Raw genomic sequence first — 18544 nt, 5'->3', positions numbered from 1 at the left:
TGCATGCCTGTTGTGCTTTGGACGATAGGGGGGCAAACGCCCGCGAAGAAGCAGCTATGATGCCGTCGACGACTTCAAAGTCCGCACGCTCGCGGTTCTCGAGTCCGCTCCACCTCTCGAGCTCACCGGCAAGCCATAACAAGGGTGTCACGACCGATGGGCAGAGGAAGTTCTTGCAGCGATGGCTGGAACCACCCGTGCAGAACAAGCCGAGTTTTCAGGAGGCAGGTTTGATGCGTGGCGGCGTAGTGGAAAACATGGCGCCTTTGGGAACGCTGCCCAAGCATGCAAAGAAGCAGCAGACGCCAGTGGGAGGAGCTGGAGGAGAGGGATCACCTGCGCCTGCTGCTCCGACACCAACAGTGAGAAAGATTGTGCTCAAGAAGCCGGGTGCGGCAGCGAGGGCAACGCCAGTAGTGGAGGAGCCTGTTGCCGTACCGACGATAGAGTCACCAGACAGAGAACCATTCTCGCCAACACGCCCGGTGTATCCGATCAACGGACTGGATGACGACGACGACGATGATTACATGCCAGTACCGAAGAAAACGGCAAAGGGTCGTCGCTCGTCGGGTGGGTTCGTTGCAAACACTGCAAACGCTGGCTCTACGCGTCCTGGTCGTGCTGGGCGCCGCAGCAACGCAGCCACCACCGCTCTCCCAAAAAGTTCTTCACCATCATCTCTTTCGCACACCCCCACAAATAATGAAATTTCTTCAAACTCTTCACTTCCCACACAATCCTCCTTATCACAAGCAAATCAAACGGTGCCTACATTTGACTTGACACCGCAGCCACAAGAAGTTGCACTCAAGTCAGAGCACATGCTGCCTGAGCATGCGCACGAACACGAACCTGCGACGATAGACAATTCGGATTTCTTCACTGCTCCTCCTTCGGTGCACAGAGAGCCCGACAGCAAGGAAGCTGTGGATAGGATCGTGGAGGTTGCAGTTGAAGAAGCGCTGCGGCACTTTCGGTATCCTACTGCCTATGCCCTACGGACCCTTTACGACGACTACCACCAGCAGCCTTACTTTGTCTCGATGTTCGAGGACGTCTTTCATCAAAGAGCTGACATTGACGCACTGGCTGAATTCAACCGCCTTATGGCAGCACGAAAAAAGGACGGCAAGTCTGAGAACAAAGCCTTCAACTACTGGGTTCCTTCATCCAACAAGCATCGCATCACCCCGCAGAAGCCGAGGGCCGCGCCTTACAGCGCTCTACTGACAATGGATCTCTCGCCGACCAAGGGCAAGATTCAAGTCGACGATTTTGACCTTGACCAACATGTACACAAGAGGCCAAGGCTCGACGATCAAGGCGACATTGACATGGATGATGTGACACCTCTACTCGACGACGCGCCTGCCGCACTTGCGGCAGCCTTGAAGACAATGTCAGATAGAGAGACAACTCCTACTCCGGCAACTAAAGTCTCTTTTACCGCCCTGGCACAAGCAGGAGCAGCAGAAGGAGCTCATTCATCTACTGGCGAGGACGACGCCACTGTCACAGAAAATGGGGCCAAGGCAACCACGACAATTGGCACCAGCAGTGTCACCGGCAGCGGCGGCGGCTTGGTCGGAGTTAAGAGCAAGGCCCACAAATCGCCTCACAAGTCTCCGCACAAGTCGCCATTCAAGTCGCCAGGCAAGTTGCGTAGGAACAGGCAACGTTCTCAGTCTGTCAGCAGCGACTCGTCTCTTTCGAGTGTTCCAGACGATGCGCTGACTGACTACGATGAATTTATGGATCAGGTGGATGAGGAGCTGGGCATTATTTCGCGCCCTAGCACTGCCGAGCCAAATGATGCCCCAGCCCCGACCAAGGCAGCCCAGCCAATCAACGGCCGGCAGAAGAAACCCGCGTCCAAAAAGAAGAACCACTCCCCCGAACTTGATTCCTCTTCGGACACCACCCAACATCGCTCGTCCAAACAGAACCCGGACATGCCCACCGCCATCGCGGTCAACGGCAAATCTCAACAGAAGCGCATCACCAAACCGTCGGTCAAGTCCAACAAGACTGTTATCAAGACTGTTGAGACTGATGATGCTCGTCTTCTCCTTGAGAAAAGTCTCATTGAGGACAAGGTGACTGCAAGACAGAAGACGAGTGAGCTCACAAAGGACATCGTGGCAGACAGCTTCACCCGCATTCCCCTGTCGTCGGAGCCGCGGGAGGAGGAGCTGCCAACGCCGCTGCCTGCTGCAAGGTCGCGTTCTGTAAGGACTCCAGCTCCGCCTTTGTCTCTGCGAGCGGCCCGGGCAAAGAAGAGACACAATGAAGGCGTGGATGAGGCCACCTCGCCCACCACCGCTCTCCGGCCTGACCTGGAGCCCCCCTCATCGGCGCGCAGTTCCAGAGCGGCAACGCCATCTAACCCTCGCCCTGCAAAGAAGCCAAGAGGAGGACTGCGTGTCAAGACATCGTAAGTAAATTCCCGTTGAAATTTCGCATGGCTTCAGGTTATTCAGAACTGGGGCGCGTTTGGACCAACAAGACTGGTTTTTTGTTGAGGCCACCAGACTCAATTGGCGCAGGCCCAACGTGGCTGGCTGGCTGGCTGGCTGGCTGGCACCACCACCCACAGCACCAGAAGGTTCCGCAGCAGTGCATTTCGGTGTTCTTGTGCCCTGAAAGCATGCGCCTTTTGCCCGCCATGGCCTTTCAAGTCACATAATTACTCTGGGTCTACTTTGTACATCTGCTGACTATTGTTTTGCTATCTAGGCCCATGAAGAAGAAGGGAGGTGCAGCGGGAATTCCTCGTGGCAGTTCGCGGCCGAGTCCCGTGTTTGGAGGACCTCAGCATGATAAGGTAAGGCCCACTACTTGATTTTTTTGATCTGTCTTGAGAAGGGAAAAGGGAAGGGGGCAGGGGCATTAAAAAAAAACCCCCCGTTTGCCTGAGCTTGACGACTTGAGAGCGAATGCACCGACTTGCTCATGTTACCAGTTTCGGGGGTGATGGAGATTATGAGGCATTGTGGTGAAACACTTGGTTGCGCACGAATTGCGAACACTTGTCCCCAGTGGCGACACCCGTTGTTCCCGCTTTTGCCGGACCCGATGGCAGAAGCCTACTGACCCAGACCCAAGTTCTTCATGCTGACCAGGATCCACTAGGATGAGAATGACGATTCATGCTTTACGTGCGGCGGCAGTGGTGAACTGGTTTGCTGTGACGGATGCAATTATTCTTTCCATTTTCTCTGCATCGATCCTCCTATCGACGAGAATCTCATGCCAGACGAATGGTACTGTCATGAATGCACTCGCAAGTACTTCCCAGAGAAGTTGACGGGCCACCGCGGCGCTTTTGGAACACTGCTCGACGCACTGGACAGAAAGAATCCCATCTCTTTCCGACTACCTCTTGACATTCGCGAGTGCTTTGAGGGAGTCAAGACTGGCCCGGATGGCGAATACGAAGAGGTCACCAGTACCAAACCCAAGTAAGAATTATTCCCTCGTGTATCCCACCCACTAGTGTGCAACTCGTCAGCTGACTCAATACCTCTGCTTCTTCAGACCTAGCAAGAAGGGTGTTGTAGAAGACTTTGACTGGTTTCGAATCCGTTCTGCAGAGGGTGGTGCCGTGCTATGCCATCAATGTCACCAAGGTGCCACCAACAATAGGCCCATCATTCCTTGCTCTGTCTGCGGGCTCAATTGGCATCTGGAGTGTCTGGACCCCCCTCTCGCAGTGCCCCCGGTCCTGCGCAACTGGCGCTGCCCCTGCCATATGGAGGATGCATTCATGACATCCCTCGGCCCAGCACACAAGTTCCGAAAGCTCAAAAACGCCCCAGTCATTGAGCAAGCGTATAGTAGAGGCATGCGAAATAATGGCTGGATCGAAGTTGAGGAAGATGACGACGATGCCGAAGACACGTGGACGGCAACTCGTAGAGACTTTGGACGCGTCTACAGACTGCCCGAGAAGGGCATCAAGCTGGACTTCTTGTCTCGGTAAGTGCTTGGTGCCAATGGATGGAGGAGGATGGGGATGTCGGCCAATTTCGCTAAGACGCTAATCTTGTCACAGTGTGCATGAAAACCGAGCCAAGCAGCAGCAGCAACGGCGCATTTCAGCAGGAGCAGCAACCCCAGAGTCCCGCTCCTCCAACCCCGCTTTGCCCATCCCCTCTCGCAGTGTCGAGCAACAACAAGCTGCTCTTAATCTATACCAGCTCCGTAATGGCACCGACGGTGTATCCCACCTTGTCGATGCCTTGGTTGTAAGTATAGTTATTTCCTCTCACACTCTTCTTGGTTCAACTTTAATGGCACTGCCATTCTGGCGCGAGAGAGAGACGGAGACAATGTCTGTCAACCTGTTGACTGAGTGTGCTAACCACGTACCAACTCGCTCTAGTCCCACGCTCCGCCAGCTGTTGTGTCACTGATCGCTGCAGGCAATGCCACTTCCATCAACAGTGGTAACTTGGCCACAAACGATGAAAACTCGCTTAGAGCCATGCTCGCACAATTAGAGCAGATGACGGTCCAGGTCCAGAAACTACTTGCCAAAGCTGCCACCACCTCAGAGGCAACACCGCAAAACAGTCAGCAAGGAGACGACTCGTCCATGCAGATGGACTAACCAGTATTGTTATTCTTTTCCTCTCTTGTGCTGCTGCACAACCGCGTCGTACAAGCCATGCGACTCATCCATCAAGAACACGTTTACACTCCAAGCATTTTTGGAGAAACTCAAGCACGATGCAAACTTGACCCAAACCCAAACGCTTTCATCAGAATAAAGCTCTAACCCAAGGAACGCTTTGCCTACTGGCTTGCTGCCAGGCTCAAAGTAGAAAACAACAACAATCACCACAACCGTATGGGGCTTGAGCGTTTTCTAGAAGAGCCCACCCACTTCGACGATACTATTATTGCCCTGTAACAGTAGGATGATCAAGTTCATATCTTGGTCATCTGACTTTTTCTCCATAAGGATTCTTTGGCGTACGACCAGCTGGCAAACGTACGATTCTCTAGACATAATTTCTTCAGGTCGATACCCACCAGCGTTTTGGTCTGGTGTGCATTTGCTTTTCATCCGGTTTTTGTTGTTTGCTCTCCCCCTGATAGTCCAGAGGGTTGTGATTTGAAGAGCCAGAAAGGGGGAGAGGGAGAAGAAACCAACATATGTACCTAGTTATGGACGGAAGAAGAAAAGGAAACAGGTGTCCCCAATATGCTCTTAAGGGGATTCCGCAAGCGGCCCTCTTTGACTATGCTTCACAGCGTACAGAGTGGCAATCAATAGGATTCATCAAAACATCAATATTTTGATCAAGTGACAACACTCCCAAGTTACAGTCCTCTCGTGTGGTGACACCATTTGGAGCTGTCTAGTGACTTATCTCTTGCCGAAACACCATTGACGATAGCAAAAATTGAGCAAGCACGTCCTTGGGGGCTAACGATATCTCGATCTCCCATCTCTGATTTGAATCTATGGCCCTCTTTTTTAGTGCTTTCAAAGAAGGCCACACTCCTCCCTCTCTCTCACTGGCAACTACCTCATGAAAAATGGGGCCAATCTGTCCCAAGTCGTAAAAGACGCGATTGACCCGGAGAGTTGGCTCGATAATCGGTCCATTTTCTCTCCCTTCTTGACACATCCCCTCCCAACCACCCGATTTTTCTTTTCATTTTAACCGCTGCATTGAATAAGAAGGGGGAAAGGACATCGGATCCCCCCACCATCCCATCAGCCCACACTGCATGACCATGACCAAGGTAAGGAAGAGGAGGGCTTCTTGACAAAAGCTCGTGACTCTCCGCTCCTTCACCATTCTATGCCGGATTGCTCTTTGTTATTGAATATGATCTCTACTCACATTCTTCTCGTGCATGGACAGCAATGACTGGTTACGACTCGGAGACGGCACCTGTAATATCTCCTTCTTTGGTTGAATCACTCGAGTTGTTTCTGGAAGCAATGCATCGTGAGGCTTATATCATTGACTAGCGATAAAACATACACTCGAATCATACTGAACCTGACTGATGAGACTGCCCTCTAAACTTGTCTCACTCCATCATATTCGTATCACCACTGCCGCCGCCACCCAGCTACTGTGAAACCGCCTTGCCATGCCCGTTCAAGTCCGAAAGCACAAATCAATCGCCGAGTCCCATCCATTGGTCCAGCCCTTGTACGTTGGCACCAAGGCTTTTATGTTGGCCTCGCGCTCTAACAGTCCCAACTGCATCACGCCTAGCAGAGATACCGCCCGTGATAACTTTGTCTCATATAATAAATCAGATGCGAAAAGCCATCATGACGCCCATCATGGTTTATCCGAGTAGAGGCAACAGCCTGATTGAAATCGTTCTTCTCATGTCTGGCAACTATTGAAGCAAACTTGCCGTCGATGGTTGCCCACCAGTTGGTGTGTGGCTTTTGGCCAGACCCAGAAAGAAATATAAAATAGAAAAACAACTCCTTGACCGGGGTGTCAATCTTCGCAATCAACCAGTTGATCACGCCAGAGAGGCACATGGAAATATGCTTTTGTCTACCCAGAAACATGCCAAAGAGAATGGGAGAATCATCTCTGCATCATCATCGTTAGCTGAGGACACCCTATGGCCGCGGCGACCTCCGGCCTCGATGGGAGGGTTGACCTACCCGTCCGCGCCGTCCGTTGTTGATAGGCTGCTGGTCCGGCATATAAGGCATGTTCTGCTGCATACCGCCATTGTAGGGGTAGCTGCTCATTCCCATGGGCATATTGAAACCAGGAGGACCGTAGCCTGTAGGGGCCCCAGGGGGTTGGATAGGGCTGCTGTTGACCATGTTCTGGCCGCGGTACTGATCCATTGGCGGTGCCGGGCCATTGTATCCATTGAAACCAGCTGCTGGCATAGTCGGGAAAAAATTGTTCATAGGAGGGTTACCGCGTTGCATCATGCTCTGTTGATACTGCATCGACTGCATGCCCGGGACCATGGCGGGGTTGGTGTTATTGTACATTGTGTTTTGCTGACCGTACTGTGGGAAGGGAGGCATGGCAGACTCGCTAGGCTCGGTTCTCGAGACACCAAAGCCCATTTCGTAGCCCCCGGGAGTGTTGGTCTGGCTGAGGGGGTTCATGTACTGGTTGTTGTACTGGGCATTTTGCTGAATGGCAGCAGCGTTTGCTTGTGCGTGTGATTGTGTTTGCCTCGAGGCAGGGCGTTGGCGCTCCGTTGCGCTGATAGAGTGATCCCGCGATCCACCGCCGTTGCGAGTCGAGAGACCGACCTCATCCATCAGTCGTTTGTATCCTTGGTTGGGCTGAGCCTTGATGCGGACAAGGACATTCTTGATGTTCTCCACAACTTGGCTGCGGATGCTCTCGTCAAAGAAGGGCGTCGTAAGTACCTTGAAGATCAGAGTTGCGCCGCATGCATGATCGCTCAGAATTGCCTCGAGGATATGGTCTTTGGGCGTAAAAAACAAGGCCTTGAGGATTGTGTCACGGGCATCGGCTTCAGCCTTTTGGTTGATCACCTTGAGAACAGTAAGGTAGGCAACCTTGTGCGTACACAAGTGTACCAGGTAGGGCACAAGCTGCGGTGCCAGCACACTTCGACGCTGGGGAAAGGTGCAGGTGTCAAGGAACCAGGTCAGAAGCAAGGCGCCATTTGCATTGGTGGCAAGTTGGACACTATTCAACGCAATGGCACCGGCCAGCATGCGCTGCTGATCCTTACTGGCATGGTGGCTCTCAAGGCAGGCCCTCATTGCCCTGGCACCGTATCTGCCCTGACCGATGTCCCACATTTTGCTCAGCATGGTCTCAAAGATGAAGTTGTTGAAGGGAGTACCAAATTTCAGGCAACCTTGAAGCACGTAGTTGCCGTATTGGTCCAGGAATAGAGGAACTGTGTACGGTCTAATATGTCGCACAATCAGATTCATCTGTTCAGGTGTTTTGCACACATCAATGATCTTCTGAGCAGCCCATGTGCCGTTCTTGTGTACGCCAATTTCTGCCAAATGAGGCGCAATCTCAGTGAGCATGGCATCGCGAATGGAATCAGAACAGTGCTCGAATAACTTCTGGACGACAGTATTACCCAGGTAGTCTGAAGCCAACTCGGCAATTTCGGGAAGCATGTCAACAGCAATGTTCTCAATCTCTGGCTGAGACAGGCTCTGGTTGTCGATACGCTTGCGAATATCTCGAAGCTTTGGTGCATCGTGCACACGTGTGTGAGTGGGTTCTTTTACAGGAGGTATCTCGTCAATGAAGTTGGTGAAGCCGACAGCCTCGTTCAAGCTGAGGGAAATGTTATAGGTATCCTCATCAGTAGCACCAAGTGACTTGACAATCTGCAAAATATCCGGTGTCATCTCATGCAGAGGAGGGATCACTGGGGCCGCGTTCGTTGGGGAGGCTGTGGCGGCTCCGTCAATTGTGGCAGTGGCTGGGTTCGAGCCTGCGTTGTCACCCCCCTTGGCAAAGGGGTCTGGACTTGGAGACGGGAAGACCCCATCGTGACCCGGCGTATTCGAGGCCGAAGGCGGCTTCGCGAAGTTGATGCGCACCGGGCCAGCGCCAGGGAAGATCTCCTTGCCATTCATGGCCGTCTTTGCAGAGACTGCACTGTCTATACGTTCATAATTGACAAAACCGCAATTCTTGTGGGTCAGTACCCGGACTGAAGAAATAGGGCCATATTGCTTGAACATCTCCGTCAGAGTCGAGGTCGTAGTTGAAGTGGGAATGCTCCCGAGCCACAAGGCGCTGGTAGGCCCTTCGAGTCCCTCCTCTGCAGACAGCAAGCCGTTATTGCGACTGTTAGATCGACCGAGATTCATAGCAGCGACAGCCTGCGGCAGATCCTCAAAGTCTTTCTCGTCCGGCAAACGAATCTCTGTGGCAGTCATTGAGCTGTCCAAGCGTGATGGCGTGTGGTAGAAGTTCCGAAGGCCTCGGGAACCGGCGGCGGTCAAATCCAAGCCGCCGACGGTTCTGGCTCTAGGACGAATCGATTGGGCGGCCAGGTTCTGGAAGTTCTGAACGGCAATATTGTGGCTGTAAATGGCGGCTTGTGTAGCAGCTAGCTGATCTTGAAGGGCAGCGGCATACTGACTCTCGGAAGCCAAATCATCGTAATCGTCGTCCTCGTCATCAGCGTACTTGTCCTTGTTGTTTACCGAGTATGAACGGAAGCGGTTGGCCTGCTTGGTGAAGTCTGCCAACCCAGGCAAGTATCCAGGGGCCAGCTGCGCACGAGCAGGCTGGGGCGTCTCAGCAAGTCCCAGATAGTCGAGGGTCCTCATGTGCACGTCATTCTCACCAGTCCCCTCTTTGGAGAACGCAGACTGCGCGGGCGAGCTGGGGCCGTTGGTTGATCCAACACTCGCGATACTAGCGAGAGTGTTTCCACGTTCGCGACCCGAGGAGGAGGGGTTCCAGCTACCGCTGAAGAGAGTTGGTCCAAAGGGGGAGCTTGTGCCGGGAATATTGTTGAACGGACTTCGCTGCGGCATAGATCCAGCCCGCAGTCGTGACAGAAGCGAGCCGGACGAAGTCTCGCTCAAGCCAGGAGAGGGTGACTTGTTAAAGGGACTTTGAGAGGGACTGACACGCGAGGACTGAGCATTCAGAGTGGGAATGCTCAGCAATCCGTTACCAACGGCCGCCCCAGGGAACCGGGACGGAACGGTGCCAGCACGAGCACGTCTCCCACCGGATGGTCCATTCTCTGATGACGGCAATTGAGCAAAGTCAGGGAACCCGTCGGTGGGCGACTCTGGGATATTCTCGCGGAGCGGAGTCGAATTCCCACTGGTAGGCGGGCCACCCCAAGGGTTCAGTGGTATTCCAGGCACGCCTTCCTGAGCCTGGATTTCTCGAGCTCTGTGCAGACGTAGTTAGTATTTTGTCTCACTTTGCGGAATCAGAGCATCACGAGCAAAACATGAGCGGCTTCTTTTTTCAGCTTACCTCTTGGAGAATAGCCTGCCAGACGCGGATAAGTCATGCGAAGGAGAACCAGCTCCAGATCGCGTGGTTCCTGCCATCTTGTTGCCAGCGGGGTTCAATGTGCCAGACATGCCGAATGGGGACCTGACGGCCGATGCGCCTGATGATTCAATGGGAGATTGTGATCTAGCTGAGTTGGTAGTGGTGGGTGAAGCTGAGCGACCCTGGCTGGTAGCTGGGATGGGGTGGCCCAAGTTGAGATATTCTGATCTAGCACTTGACATTATCGATTATTCGTCTGACCCTCATTCAGGAGATGTCGGCCTTGTATGATGGTGATGCTCTTGAATGTTGGTCAATGGATGATGAATATTAGCCACTGTCTGGCAGCAGGTTGGGGCGGGCACAAGACGTCAGTCAGTAGCCGTGGGTACGTGCGTGCGTGGATGCTGCTGGAGCTTTGGTGACAATACGATGTCAAGGACGTCTATGTGGGTCTGTCTTGTCGTGTACTCGAAAGGCCTCGCTCGATGCGATCGACTTGCGTAATTGAGATTATGGTCGTTGGGTTGAGGACCAAAGAGAAAGATCAAAAGGAGCGACAATATCGAAAGTAGTAATCCCAAAGAGAGATGGGTTATTACAAGATACGGCAGTCAGGACGCTGTCGTGAGAGGTCGGTCCACGGGACTCGTCAGCCGTTGGGCGGGTTTGGTCTCGAAGAGAAAAAGAGGATGGCAAGTGAAGCGTCGCGGGCTGTCGTGGGATGACAGAGGCGGAGGGTTGTTTGGGGTCGAGCGGGTGTCTGTCGCTCTGCCTTTTGCCTTTTACCTTCCGTGGGCGGGCGAAGCGGAAAGTTCAAAGACACAGCCTAAGAGGTTTATGATAGCGGCGATTGGCGTTCGTCTTGGCAATTGGCTTCTTTTTAAGCTCAGTCTGCTCCCAGGCTTGCTGGAAAGTCTCTCAAGTAGATCGATAGATTGTACTCGATTATGCCTGGGGGGCCGAGACGGAGTGGCTCAAGCAAGTGGAAGGAAGAGATTTCCGGCACTGGGAAGACCACGGACAGCTCGGCGGAGGCGTGCTTCGTGAGTGAAATAAAAGAAAAAATAAAAAGAGACCAAGCCGATGGATCAATATACAGGCTGCATTAAGTGGCGTCCAATGTCAGTTTGGAACAATTGGAGGTTGAAAAAAGCCTGGAGAAGAGACAGAGGGCAGATCAAAGGGACCGGGGAAGAGAGAAAGAGAGAAAAGGGAAGAAGGTTGGAGAGGTAGATGTGTGCGTATAGAAATGGATCATGGGAATGGGAGACGGGGAGGGTGGATTTGGTGGATGTAGTGGATAGATGTGTCCTTGGTTGGATCTCACGACTAGGCCCCAATAAAAAAAAAAGCCTTGGACGAAGAACTCGAGCAGCAGCAAGAGTTAAAAAAAAAAATAGCAGTAGCCGGGTTGTAGGTCGGTACGCATACGTAAGATCAAGGTATTTTGTTTTCAACCTACTAGAGGCGGTCGATTTTAGGGGGAGCGAAGCACCACTACTCTGTTGTACACACCGTGTATGTGCCTAGCGAACTGGCAACAGGAACTGGTGCTGGTGTGATGTGAGGCAGGGGTTCAGGGGATTGGGGATTTGGGGATGGAGCAGAGAGCCTGGCTGTTGGTATTGTAGTGTAGGTAGCCCTCAGCGCTGTGTAGGTACCTCTAGGTACGGCGCAGAGGAGCAGCAGAACATCTGTTAGGTAAAGGTAGGAAGGCGGAAGGGGAAAAATGGGTAGGTACTTACCTAGGGCAAAAGTAGTGTAGATGAGGGGTGGTCTGACGTCCACTGGGCTCGGCGCAGCACCTTCAGTGGCAGCAGCAGCAGCAGTACTCGAGAAGAATTTCGCGCCGTTGACCAGTCACAGCTCAAGGGACCGCAAATGACTGGAGTGAGGCGTTTGGACGTACGGTGACACCCGATTACTAGAACAGAATAGCGGCAGTTTGGGGGAAAGGTGAAACACGATGCTTTCTCGATTCAGGGGAGAAGAGAGGGGCCACACAGCTGATCCGTCCTCTTTATATCTAATGTAATGCGAATCTGGTAGGAAGGCCAGTGAGGCACCGTGGCCATGCGCATTACCTACATTACCTGCCACTGCGTAGGTAGTTACCATGTATCTATCTTTGGTGGTCTGTACGGATGAAGTCTACATGAATCAATTCAGGCCGCAAGATGATGATAAATGCGAGCTATACCTATCTAAATAGTTTCCTTACAATCAATCATACAGGAGAGCTGCAACGCAAATCAACCAAAAACCCCCCTGCTCTATCATTGCATGCGCCTATTTCTCGATACCTACCCCCAGGCGCACAACTATTACGTACTGTGAGTATAGCTGGTAAGCCAATATTTGTGTCTTTCTTCTCAGGAAGAAGAAGAAGCATGGCGCCTACTCTATGTATAATATGTAAGTGTGTATACAAACAAAGACTTGATAGAAACGGGATCTCGGATGATGCAGCAGACCTGGCAAGTCAACCGTGCTTATTATTGTCGACAAAAAGTCGAGAGTCATGAAGCACAATTGCAAGGTGGTGGAAGTCGTTTCGGTTGCTCATCCTCGATACTCTTCTTTTTTGGTCAAGTCCATTATTGAGACCACTAGCAATACCTCTATAGTCATGCGTATGTAGGGCAATGGAATATCTTCAATTTTACACCGGAACCTGGTACTTTTCAGAGCTACTCAGGCATATTAAGTAACTGATTGAGCAACGGAAAAAAAAAAAAAAAGCCTGCAGGGTTCGCTCTACCGAGTCACATACCGTAGGTTTGACTAGGCACGTCTCCATATGTATGTCCGACGGCCCCTCTGCTGCAGGTACCAAAGACTGTCTATTCATCGAGTGCTGCGCCTGCCTCGAGGCCTTTCTCCCACACGATCATGAGACTGATTCCAAGGACGCATGAAAAGCCACGTCAAAAGCTGATGACGATGCATCCTCCGGCAATGGCTTCTGTCACATTTGTTGACGAGGAAGTAGGAGATCTCAATCGGGGGGATGGAACTCCCCTGGTTATGCTTCAACGTTACGGCACTCGCCCTCTCCAGTCAGTGTCTGTCTGCATGTTCTCTTCAACCACAGTCGTGTCTTTCGTCCGGAGCCTCTCAAACGTCAGCGGCCGATTATTCAGAGGAATTGATACACGGTACTTTGTCGCCGAACAGAGTAATGAAGACTTGATGTTACTACCACTGTTCTTCTCTCAAGGCCGCCCTGCTACAGACTACCGAAGTCTCTACTGGGTAAGTCATCATGTCCGTGGCTACTGTGCATTTACCGTAGATGCGCTAGTCATCCGAAACTGCCTGGTACCGTACGCCAAAAACAGTCCGATCGGGACTGTTATAGTAGCGTGTTGCGCGGACCAGCTCATGCGCCAAACCCCCCAAAAGACTCCCTCCATTCCCGCCAGCCCACCCACAGTCACGCCGACGGGAGCAGATCCTGTGGATCATTACATCTACCTAAGGTTAGTATAGTACGACCAAGTCTCTTTCATACAGGCAGACGCAACAGGTTCACAAGAGGCGCAGCGTAAGCTCGACCGTCAACAGTGTGTCTTGCAAGGAGCGTTTTCTTGACAATCAAAGCCTTCTATACACAAGGTGAAATTGCAACGTCTGGTCTCGATATCGCCATGGTCGTTCCAGGAATTAACTCATGGCCCGAACGCGGGAGCTATTTTTGATTCTACACAGCTCATACCACTCTCTCTGTACGGAGTGGCCTGAAGTGGACCCTTTTGGCAACACACGGCTTCATATAGACAACGAGGCACACCCTGTTGTGCCCTTTTAGGCGGGCTCAGAGTGGCATCGCTTGGGGTGCACTAGGATTTAATTCGGCAGTATAAAACATTCTCGAAGACGTGCAGAATGTGCGATGCCGTTCATGGCAATCATTCATAAGGGTTGCCAGAATATGGATCCCACCCATATCCACAGCCGGACCATGTACCGTTCTGCTCCAGCTGCCTCGCTCGATAATGTAGTGCAACATCTCTCCAACTCCAGGCGGAAGAGACATCACTCATGCCCGGATACCGGACCACTGAAGCGAATAAATTGGTCAATTCCGGATTAGGTGCCTGTTGAAACGCCGAGGTCGTGTAATGCCCCAAGGAACACGAGGCCACGGTTCTGCGGCGCACGAATGAGCATAGCTCGGCATCAATCCCAACGCTCGTTGACTGACAGGTCCCCTGGACTGAAAGCGGGAACCAAAGGACGTTTGCCAGTCAGCAGGCGAATAGCCCTTCGTATAAGGTAGAGCAACCGCGCGTGCAATGTTCCATGCCAGAAACAAGCCATGTAATTGAAGTGCCACACAAGGCGACCATGATTGGTAAACCTAGAGGAAAAGGAAACTTGATTCCAGATGCTGATTATACTAGTGCTGTAGTCGTTGGCATCCTGCCAGTCACAGATCATAGACGGGCAGTAGTGGCCTGTAGGTCTTGCATACCATGATACTGCTGCATACTCTGTACATGCTTGCTGCTCTGTTGGAGTACACCATGCATATAATGGAGACGATCCGACCAGGGACATATGGGATGGCTTGGATGATGGTAGGAGCACATAGCTCAGGGTTGTGACGATCCCCAGTCCCGTTCCTGCCCTGAAGGGGGTGCTCTCGGAATCATGCCAGGCCAATCAAAAGGTCAGACGACAGAGTTACCAGGATATCAAGAATCTGAAACACCACACATGCGTGATGCGATATGCCCGCTTATCACCAGGTACATACAGACTAATGCTGAACCTATTCTGTCTGTACATACGAACCCGCCTGTTCATTCTTCCGTCTGTCAATCTGGCCAAGCTCTCCGACTTGCCAAGTAGCTCATGCGATAATTCATTTCCATGTTCTCCCATAATTACAACAAACGATACAACCAGCCGAAGGGGTTTCGGAGAGCTCGAGGAGCTTTCGCTGTGAAAGAAGGTTTGCCCAGCAACGACCCCTGGTGTTCGTTCTGTCTTGCGCCGCTGCCAGTGTCTGTCACACTGCGGGATCAGCTACCGCCGGACACTTGAGAAAGTCTACTGCGGTTTATGGCCAACGCATTGGCACATCAGTGAGCTGTCATATACAACAACAAGAAGAAGAAAATCCTCGGCACATCCTCCAGAAGGCGGGAAATCAGCCAGATCTCAAAACCCACGGATTGCTTAAAATTCCTTGGAGAACGGTCAAAAACTATATTTATCCTCTCGAGTCTGGGCATCAGCTATTCTTGTCCCCAAATTGGAGCCAAACCCCCATATATTCTACGCATTATTCAGGCGCCTTGGCTAGAACATGGCTTGTCGTCAGCCAGTGACGTCGCGTGAAACAACCTTCAACTGTCAAGCCAGCCAACCAATTTGGGGAAGGGAACCAAAAAAAAAAAAAAAAAAAAAAAAAGTACCTAAGCTCGGGGCACTCCATTTTGGAGGTACCACAACAATTCCTGCGATCCCCAATCCATTCAAGGGCATAATTGGTAATGGGAAGATTCTATCCATTGTCCATCACCACCAGAATGCATAGATGCATCAATGCCGACAAATGGATTATTCCTTCATTCAATCAGTAACAAGTAGCAGCTCTCCAGGCATCGGATCTCAACCCTGCATCGGCCCCGGAGACAATATTAAGCTTAAGTCGACCGGCTGGCAATACTCGAAAGGGCATTCGCATGATATTACCTTGCAGCCGCATGTGATTCTGCTCAAAGAAAGCAAACGAAGATCATCATCACCAAAACAAAATATGCGCATCTTGTGCATGCTGCAAGTCTCCTGTTCTGATAAGATCTTTTTCCTTTTCTGTGTCAGAAACACTCCAGAAGATCACATGCTGATTTAATGATCTATCTGATTTGAGCAAAGTTGCCCGGTACTTTGATCCAACCATTCCAGCATCTGCTTTTTCTTCTCCCATATGGCTCGCCTGTCTCTCAATGTCCAAGGTGGGGAAGTTGTGAATAATTAGAACTGACAACCTAATGTTCCTCCTGCCTGTACTGATTAACTGGATCATGTAGTTCGAATTGCAATTGACCATCTGCTACTGGAATTCCTCAGACCATGTTGAGAATCGACACTCAACCAGCTACTCCGCGACAGATATTCACGTAAGACTCAACCATTTGTTGAATGGTAGCAGACCCAGAAGACCTGCCCGTTGATCCAACTCTTGAATGTACTGGTCGTTTGAAAGCCAAAGACTTTCGGCTCGCAGATTGGCCATTGTTGCTCGTCAAGCATCCTTCAGAAGAAAGCCGCGGCGCTGATCATGCCGACCTCGGGGCAATACTTCATGATCTCGGGTAGTCTGTCCTTCTGCCACCGTGAGGGCTGATGAAAGCCCAGCGGCCGCTCCTCCCACATTGTCTCGACGGCAAAAGCGCGGGCGACGTCTTGCGAGGGCAGCCTGGCGCCGGGGTGGCCGTCCTCACGCGCCGGCAACTCGGCCATGCGCGTATAGAGCCACTGGTCCTCGAACAGGAAATGGGTGGGCGCGCCGGGCGTCTCGCTATCATTGGCCCAGCTGTAGCGTGAGAATACATCGAGCGTCAAGGCTCGGTTCCGAATCGACAGCCCGCCGTTATAGCCTCGGCCGTAGGCCGGGTCAATGGGCGCCCCAATCAGGTCCCATTGCAAAAAGTCATCGACGCGCGCGGCCGAGGCCGAGCACAGGATGCTGTCGTCCTGGAAGAGCAGGACCTTTTCGTACGGTGCCAGATCCTGCCACAGCCATGTCCCCGACAGGAAGAGCGATACGGCCCGATGGCTGCTAAAGATGGCTGTCTCGGGCAAGTACCGGATCTCCAGCCATCCCTCGCTGATGGCGCGCGCAAATGGCGCCGATTCCGAGAGGTTTGCAGCCGACGAGGGCGTCGTGTACAGGATGACGGGCCACTCGGGGCCCAGTACACTGTGGAAGTGTAGAATCACGGGAATGAGATTCTTGAGTGGCCGATTCTCGATTGTCACGGCGACCCGGTCCGTGTGCCGTGTCATCGAGGGAGACACTGTGTCTTGTTTGTCCGTGGCTGGTGGTGCTGATTGTGACCATTTTGGATCTGCCTTTTCCTCGACATCCTCATTTTCGGAATCATTTCCCGAGGAATAGACGTGCCAAGACGTCTTTTGGCTGCCTTGTTCTAATGTATGAAGAAGACTATTGTCTTCACTCTTATTCTGTACGAAGAGGTCAGTCAGTAGAAGGCTACAATCTGTTTCATCAAATCTCACACCGAGATAACGCTTGCATTCTGAAAAGAAGGAGTAAAACAGCTTACTCACCCGCATATAAGAAACAGAGGCCAGCACCCAAAGGAAGACGAGTAGAGTCAAGGCCCTGTATAAAGCCGGTCGGCTTATAGTCATGGTGGAACCAGAGGCAGCCATCACGGAGCCAGAGGAAGTAGTCATCGTGGATGCAGAGGATGCAATAATCATGGAACCAGAGGAAGTAATCATTGAATCGGCGGGGAGATGAGGCTATCATAGATCTTGAGGACACATTGCTCCCAAACAAGTGTAAGAAAATTTGGGGCGGACGGGGGGAATAAGCGCAGATTACCGAAAAGCCAAATTTGTTGCGATAGAAGCCTGGCTTCCCTGGGCGGTATAGAAAAATAAATGCGGTAGAATGGAACAGTATGTAAAGCTACAGGTTTCTTATTCTGGGTTATCGACCGGTTGTGATTGGATAGATGTTGTAATGGAAGGCGGAAAGTCTAAGAAACGTGAATGGCTTGCTTTATGGCTGAGAATCCTCAAGAGATGGGGAAGTACTTTACGACCTGGAGAGGGAGAGTAGATCAGAGACGATAGATATTGCCTACTTCACTATAATCATGTTAGGCACGCGCAATTTGGGAACAAAAGCAGGGATGCGAGATGAAATAACGCGTAAACCAATAGCTCAAGAATGTCAGGCCCTGCTAGCGATTACACGCACACCAAAATACGCACAGCCTTTCCTCGTGCTTCTACGGTGAGACACCCATTCACGCGACTGTGGGAGGAGACGAAGCAGAAGCAGAAGAAGAAGAAAGGGGGAATGGATCATCCAGATCCTCAGGAACGTCTACAAGATGGTCTGAGACACTGTTATCAGTTCAACCGCCCTTCCCCCATACAACGTGACTTTGCCGAGTGAGACATAATTCCCTTTTTTTCGTTCATTCACCAAGAGAAATGATCGCGTTGAGCGTATGCGTGTATATGTAATACACAAAACCCTGCTCCAGATAGACCATGTCTCGGTCACTCTCAATGGTATCGCATCTCAATTGCGTTGGTTCTGACCTTTCACTCTTTTTTTTTTCTTTCCATTCGAGTGATTCCAGACGGACTCAAGCATATAAATAGCAAAGATATTCTCTTGTTAGCCGCTTAGAAAGTCATGAAGCAACCGGTATGCGACGCATTTACCAAGTAATTGTCTCGGGAGCCGGTTTCGAATAGATCCCATCGAGATATTGAACGGTGACATTATATATTATTACGGCCACTTATGACAAAGCTTGGCGGAAAGACAGTTC

At 51.6% G+C, this 18544-nt stretch overlaps 3 protein-coding genes across 3 annotated transcripts; 1 reads left to right on the top strand and 2 right to left on the bottom strand.

The window, feature by feature from the left end:
- Positions 1-56: 56 nt before the first annotated feature.
- On the top strand, positions 57-4615 carry PFICI_07526 (uncharacterized protein; the record flags this gene model as incomplete). The annotated part of the gene is made up of 6 exons (XM_007836107.1): positions 57-2437; positions 2740-2827; positions 3136-3464; positions 3547-3981; positions 4058-4250; positions 4388-4615. 6 exons carry the CDS (start codon positions 57-59, stop codon positions 4613-4615), a joined length of 3654 nt encoding a protein of 1217 aa, XP_007834298.1.
- Positions 4616-6610: 1995 nt separating this feature from the next.
- On the bottom strand, positions 6611-10228 carry PFICI_07525 (uncharacterized protein; the record flags this gene model as incomplete). Its single annotated transcript, XM_007836106.1, has 2 exons — positions 6611-9878; positions 9966-10228. The coding sequence occupies 2 exons, from the start codon at positions 10226-10228 to the stop codon at positions 6611-6613; spliced, it is 3531 nt and encodes a 1176-aa protein (XP_007834297.1).
- Positions 10229-16259: 6031 nt separating this feature from the next.
- On the bottom strand, positions 16260-17426 carry PFICI_07524 (uncharacterized protein; the record flags this gene model as incomplete). The annotated part of the gene is made up of 2 exons (XM_007836105.1): positions 16260-17192; positions 17298-17426. The coding sequence occupies 2 exons, from the start codon at positions 17424-17426 to the stop codon at positions 16260-16262; spliced, it is 1062 nt and encodes a 353-aa protein (XP_007834296.1).
- Positions 17427-18544: the final 1118 nt, after the last annotated feature.

Source organism: Pestalotiopsis fici (assembly GCF_000516985.1).
Source record: "Pestalotiopsis fici W106-1 unplaced genomic scaffold PFICI_Scf_5, whole genome shotgun sequence".
Classification (NCBI taxonomy): Eukaryota; Fungi; Ascomycota; class Sordariomycetes; order Amphisphaeriales; family Sporocadaceae; genus Pestalotiopsis; species Pestalotiopsis fici.
This window is presented reverse-complemented; position numbering and strand designations above follow the sequence as displayed.